Source organism: Aplosporella prunicola (genome assembly GCF_010093885.1).
Source record: "Aplosporella prunicola CBS 121167 unplaced genomic scaffold K452scaffold_4, whole genome shotgun sequence".
NCBI classification, from domain to species: domain Eukaryota; kingdom Fungi; phylum Ascomycota; class Dothideomycetes; order Botryosphaeriales; family Aplosporellaceae; genus Aplosporella; species Aplosporella prunicola.
In genome coordinates, this window is record NW_022983532.1 from 806,996 (window position 1) to 813,408 (window position 6,413).

At 52.4% G+C, this 6,413-nt stretch overlaps 3 protein-coding genes across 3 annotated transcripts; 1 reads left to right on the forward strand and 2 right to left on the reverse strand.

The window, feature by feature from the left end:
- Positions 1-153: 153 nt before the first annotated feature.
- Positions 154-3,371, forward strand: K452DRAFT_356047 (uncharacterized protein). The gene is made up of 4 exons (XM_033546015.1): positions 154-299; positions 351-793; positions 841-2,380; positions 2,432-3,371. Exons 1-4 carry the CDS (start codon positions 192-194, stop codon positions 3,137-3,139), a joined length of 2,799 nt encoding a protein of 932 aa, XP_033401346.1. The 5' UTR covers positions 154-191; the 3' UTR covers positions 3,140-3,371.
- Positions 3,372-4,272: 901 nt separating this feature from the next.
- K452DRAFT_220831 (uncharacterized protein) lies at positions 4,273-5,143 on the reverse strand (the record flags this gene model as incomplete). Its single annotated transcript, XM_033536484.1, has 3 exons — positions 4,273-4,447; positions 4,498-4,697; positions 4,775-5,143. 3 exons carry the CDS (start codon positions 5,141-5,143, stop codon positions 4,273-4,275), a joined length of 744 nt encoding a protein of 247 aa, XP_033401347.1.
- Positions 5,144-5,597: 454 nt separating this feature from the next.
- On the reverse strand, positions 5,598-6,131 carry K452DRAFT_283994 (uncharacterized protein). The gene is made up of 2 exons (XM_033539871.1): positions 6,053-6,131; positions 5,598-5,981 (listed from the first exon to the last, which is right to left on the reverse strand). Exon 2 carries the CDS (start codon positions 5,913-5,915, stop codon positions 5,730-5,732), a length of 186 nt encoding a protein of 61 aa, XP_033401348.1. The 5' UTR covers positions 5,916-5,981; positions 6,053-6,131; the 3' UTR covers positions 5,598-5,729.
- Between the last annotated feature and the right edge of the window lie 282 nt (positions 6,132-6,413).

Sequence of the window (6,413 nt, forward strand, 5' to 3'; positions counted from 1 at the left end):
GAGGATAGGTATGCTGTTTTAGACGAGTTAGAGCTAGTGTCAGGGCTAAGTCACGTGCAAGAGGCTCTTCGCGTGTTTTGGGCGAGGCGCGTCACGTCACTCGGTGCCAGTCGCGATCTGCCGTTGAATGTCTCGACGAGCTTGACCACCCTCCACAACCACACGTTTACCCTTCCTAACCACGGTGCAAGATGGCCGAAGATGGCAAGGATGGAGCGGCTACCAATCAGCCCGTGTTCTTTGCAGTATCCTTCGCCATTGTAGAAAGTGGCAACCTCGTGGGCGAACGAGCTCAAGCTGTAAGTTCTCACAAAGTTGCGCGCGGCAACAAAGGCTAAACTACCCCACAGCTTATACAAACCTTAGAAGAGAACGGTGCGATGTACACGCCTTTCGGCGCCGACACTCAGCGCGGTGAAGACATCACGGTCTATAGCCATATTATCTCAGAAACGACCGACTTCCCTCAATACCAAAACGCGCTGGACCACTTTGTGCACATCGTGAAGCCATTGTGGGTAGATGCCAGTCTCTCGAAAGCGAAGGCACTCAATCCGCGCTCGTTCAGCCCCGACCCTAGCCTGTTTCTTCAAGATGTCGTCGTCACTTGTACAGCAGACATACCCGAGGGCGACAAAGAGGCGATCATTGGGGGCGTTATAGCCATGGGTGGTCAATACTCTGCTCCTATGACAAAGATGGTTACTCACCTTGTAGCCTTGTCTACGGACGATGTCAAGTACGAGGTTGTCATGAGAAAGAACCTCAAGTGCAAGACAGTTTTACCACACTGGTGCGTACATGCCCCTATGTGGGAGATATTTGGCTAACCAATTAAAGGTTTGACGACTGCCTTAAGTTGGGAAAGAAGATTGCAGAGAAGCCATACATGTTACCAGATCCGGAGATCCTCTCCTCGATTGAGCGAGGACCCTTAGCTCACGTTCCAAACAACGCTATCCAGGGAGCAACTTCTCCAGTTCCCACTGATTTTCCGACTCCCGTCACTACAAACCGCGTGCTGGATGTGTTCCGAGGAAAGAAGATCATGTTGTCCGCCGATCTGAACATTGGCAGTAGAATCATGAGCACTATTGAGAACCTTGTCCACAATGGGGGCGGTGAGCTGGTCACCCAGGTAGAACAAGCGGACATATACGTGTGCTACTACCGTGACGGCGAGGACTACATCAAGGCATCTCAGGCACGCAAGGACGTTGGTAACCTTGCGTGGCTTTACCATCTGATCACTCACAATGCGTGGACGTCACCGATGCGCCGACTACTACACTACCCAGTTCCACGCCATGGTATCCCGGGGTTTTCAGACTACCATATCAGTCTGTCCAACTATGTTGGAGATTCACGAATCTATCTGGAAAACTTAGTCAAAGCATGCGGTGCAGAGTTTACTAAGACCATGCGCCAGGAGAACACCCATTTGATCACCGCTCACACACAAAGCGAAAAATGCGAGGCTGCGAGAGAGTGGAACATCCACATAGTCAACCATATATGGTTGGAGGAGAGTTATGCTCAGTGCAAACAGCAATCACTCACAAAGCCTCGATATACCCATTTTCCGTCTCGCACGAACTTGGGAGAGGTCGTTGGGCAGACGCAGATTGATCCTGATGCTGTAGAAGCCCGATTCTTCCCCAAAGGAGCAGAAGAAAGGCGCAGAAAAGGACCCCAAACAAATGGCGTGGCTGTGCCTTCTCGACCAAAGCAGGAGGAAGTTCCCTCGATGAACACCCTCACAGTTGCTGATACAACACAGACGACTGCGGCACAGGAGGGTGCAGATGACGCGGTTTCTGAACGGGCTACGCCATTGATTAAGAAGGACGACCGTGCACAAACAACTGCGCCGCAGGAGGGGGCAGATGAAGTGGGCTCTGAAAGGGCTACGCCACTAATCAAAAAGAGTAGTCGTGTGCGAAACGATGCAATTGATGCACAGACACCCATGGCGGCGAGAGTTGCCGAAGGCAAAGAAAATGAGACGCCGTCCACAGCAGGAAGTCGGGGCGCTAAAAGCCGAGCACTCACGAAGCTCCACGATCTTGCTCCGGATATTGCACTCTACGAAAGGGAAAAGAAGAGAGCCGGTGGCGTTCTCCGTGGAGGCAGACGTTTGAGCGAACCTGAAAGCGCCGAGAAACCTCAGACCAAATCAAAAGAGGCACGAGGCACCAAGAGGTCCTTGGAACCAGAAGGTGAAGTAGAGGGCGAAGCCTCTGCGGAAACTGTTAAAGAGACAGGGCGGAAGACGAAGAAGTCCAAATCCAGTCTCACACCAATCGTTCACAAGTTGATGATGTCTGGCGATGACAGGTGGGTGGGCAAGGGCAAAACGAAGAAGGAGCATGAGGATAAGGTAAGCATGATGTTTATGAAGAGAAGCGGGAGCGATGCTGACTGAAAATAGAGCAAACTTCGGGACATGGGCATAAATGTTGTGACAAAGCCAGACGAAACAACGTTGCTCTGCGCTCCAAAGATTGTCCGGACACGGAAATTTGTTGCTGCTCTCGCCGCTGCGCCCCATGTTGTCTCTACTTCATTCTTGGACGACTGTCTGCGTTCTAATCGGATGCCTGACCCTTTGTCACATCCCCTGATTGACCGCGAGGGGGAGAAGCGGTGGGGCATCAAGCTCTCCGATACGATTTTCAGAGCACAGCAGAACCGCGGGCAGCTCCTCAAAGGCTGGGATATCTTCGTCACAGAAAACGTCACCGGCGGCTGGGAGACGTACAAAGACATTATCAAAGCCAATGGCGGCAATTGCCTCCTCTGGAAAGGCCGCGCAACCAAAGTGTCGAAGCGTGAGGTTAAGAAGTCACGGGATACCGACGGAGACGCCAACATGGATGCAGACCTTGATACCGAGGCGCAGCTTGAAGCCAACCGCAGCAATGACGGCGGCAAGAGCCTCTACTTGGTCTCTGGCACCGACCAGGCTGAAGTCAAGCTCTGGCCCAAGTTCAAAGACGTGGCCAAGAAGGCAGACATGACGCCGTACATCGTGACGCCGGACTGGATACTCTTTGTCACTATGGCGCAGTACATCCACCACGAAGAGCGATGGGAGATCCGCCCGGATGAGGTGCCCGGTCTTGCAGGAAAGAAGTGAACACAGCGTATGCAGGCCAGGAATTTCTTGTGTTTTTCTTCATGGGCGGTTGATCAGGAGTACATGGATGTATGTATTTGGCGTTGTGAGGCAGACCGAGACGGCACGACTCGGTAGATTAAGGCATCGCTGGGGCGAGCTATTCATTGCTATTTCCTCTGGTGGCATATCAACAGCGGCTGTTTCATAATACTAGCTGTTGGCCATCCTTGCCAACCTACTTAAATAGGTGATAAAAGCAATTTCTGCTACCTCTTGTACATGAGGTGTGCCAAGCTAGGGTGATTGTGTACCGTTTTCTGAGCCGACTATCAGGTATAGCCACGAACGAATCCAACAGACAATAGAACGGATAGGTATGTGGGTATTCATCCCCCTCTCATAATTTCCTTCATGTTTCCACAACTCATCCAGCCCCTCGCCAAACACCCAATCCATCCCTCATTACCTTCCTACACCTGATCAGCCCCTCTCCTCACACTCTCCTCCTCCCTCTTCTCCACAACATCCTCAGCCTGAAGGCGCGCACTTTCCCTCACCGCAGCACGAGCTACCGCGGCCAGAAAGCCGAGAATGGCGACACCGACGAGGCAGAGCCCGGGGCCGGAGGGCGCGGCGTCGAGGAGGGAGCGGTAGGGTGGTGGGTACGACGTGGTGGTGGTGGTAGCTGCTTGCATTGTTTTTGAGACTTATGGTTGTGGTGGTGGAGATGGTGGTGGTTTGGGGTTGGAGAAATGAATTGATGGGTTTGATGGCGGGTGAAAGATGGAAGATGTGATAGGTATTGAAAGGGTTGTATAATGTGCCATGGTGGGGGCATGTGAGTAGCTGCCAACTTGTGGGATGGCTGGAATGGGTACCACGTGGTGTCCCTGGTGTGTGACATTGCAGCATTTTTGTTTATGCGATTCATCACTAGGTAAAGAAGAACTTCAGTAGGAGAGGCCCAGTTTATTAGAGGAATATCCGAGCGCGAGCACGCTTGAGCATTGCTGTTTTACATCCCGGATGTAAACAGTGTATTTCTTGCGGGGGTTGAGTGAGGGCATTCGCTGAGACCATCACATTCAGAAACTCCAGTGATTCCATTACCTCTTGATCCTGACGCCAGTTTCTGACCAGTTTTTCGATGATCAGCACGCCCATCCTCCATCGATGGAGTATGTAGCTCCAGTAACAAAGGTGACTTCGTCGCTCAGCAGGAAAACAATCAAGCGAGCACACTCTTCTGGTTTGCCCAGACGCTTGATCGGGGTTGTGATGTTCTTCCGATCTTCTTCTGCGACCATTTGCGTGTCGATCGCGCCACTGCAGGAAGTCAGTTCAAGAGGGAGGGTATATAAATTCAAAACACTTACGGCGCGATGGCGTTGACTCTGATATTTCTTTCACCCACTTCCTTTGCGGCGCTTCTCACCAAGCCGACAATGCCGTGCTTGGTCGTTGAGTAGGCTGCCGTCATTGGGAAGCCGAGGAGCCCCTGTACACTAGTGGTACAGACGATACTGCCGCCGTCGTTCATGTTTTTCAGTTGTGCGCGCAGGCAGTAGAACATGCCCTGATATTCACATGAGCAATTTCCTGATATAAAAAGAGAGCGAAAATAGAAAAGAACTGAGCCAAAGCCCGACATACGGAAAGGTTAACTTGCACGACCGAATGCCAGTGCTCGTCCCTGGTATCGGCAATAGTGTTCTCTCCAGAATCAGGACCATTAATGCCAGCGATATTGGCAGCACCGTCGAGCTTGCCAGCCCAGTGCACGGTATTTTTTATCCAGGCGTCCACGTCCGAGCGATCGCCGACATTGAGCTCCTGAACGCGAATCTGCTCTTCCTGGCCATTGGAGTTGAAGTATTTTTCCGCTTCTTTCAGGGCCTCGGCATCGAGATCTCCTATCGACACCCTGGCTCCGCGGGAGACGAGCAGTTTGACGGTCTCGAAGCCGATGCCCTGGGCGCCGCCCGTGACCGCGATGACCTTGCCGTCGAACTGGCCGGGCATTTTTCTGGAGGACTGGGAGAGGCGACGGTGGCAAATTAGAGGTGGAGAGGTTGATAGGGGGCGGCAGTGAGAGAAGAAAAGCCCATTCGCAGCTTTGACAGAAGGCGAGGGAATTAGTCTGCAAAAAGACGTCACCGCGGGGAAAGCAGCGAACGTGTGTGTAATGATGGATTTTGACATTTGCTTCTTGAGGCTATTCACATAGGTTGTAGAGGTTCCTAGAGGAGGGCGAGCTTGATAAGAGCGTATCGGTCGATTCGCCCACCCCGCTTTCATCCAAAATATCTGCAGCAGACTATATCGAGCAACGAGATGGTGACTTCTCAATACAACGTGTACATGACGTCACGGGGTCCTTCAGGAGTGGATTATTGCTTTTGCGAGCGGGTCCTGGGAAACCTGGCAACCCACACCCTGCCACGACACCATAAATTGGTCTATACTTGTTCGCATCAAAGGAGTCAAGGGAAATCCTAGGCCACTGTGGCATTGCTGTTGTCCGGACATGTCATCCTATACGGTACACTTCACCATCGAGACCCATCATCTACTCTAGGCTACAGCTACGACCAGACGGCCTCAACTCTCAGTCCTCAACCCCAGTCACTCTCAGCGGCTTGTGCTTATACTCCTCTTCCAATGCTTCCATCCCTTCCTCCGTCAGCTCAGCCGCCAGCCCTTCAGGATGGCTATCAAGTTGCGACTCCTTGGACACGCCCACGATCGGACAACACCCCTTTTCAAAGACCCAAGCGATTGCCACGGTCGTCATACAATGTTAACGTTCTTTCTCTTCGCTATCTCTTCAACCCGGTAGATGATCACTGGGTTTGCCTCGGTAAACAACTACTTTGTTCTCGTATCTGCAGTGGAGCGTGTCGTGGACTCACTAACTGGACGTGCGAGAAGGCCACGGGCAAGCGGAGACCACGGTATCAGGCCCACGCCGGTGGCTTTGCAAAAGGGGTTCACCTCGAGCTCTTCACGGTGTAGGGGGTTGTAGATGCCTTTGTGCCATGAACGACCCGTTGCGTAATGAGACAGCGGCTCTGGGGAGAAGGATGCATACCTTGCATTGATATGAAGGGCGTCTAGCCGTTGAGGATGTCTACATGGTGCCCGCGCCAAGTACTTTCCCCGACTTGACCATACTCACCAATATAGTCCGCGTCCAATTTCTTCAAGCATGTGTCAACGGCATCGAAAATATGCTTCCACGACAACCCGACTTAGTTGACATGCGCCCCATCATTGGCGCCCTGCTGCTTCG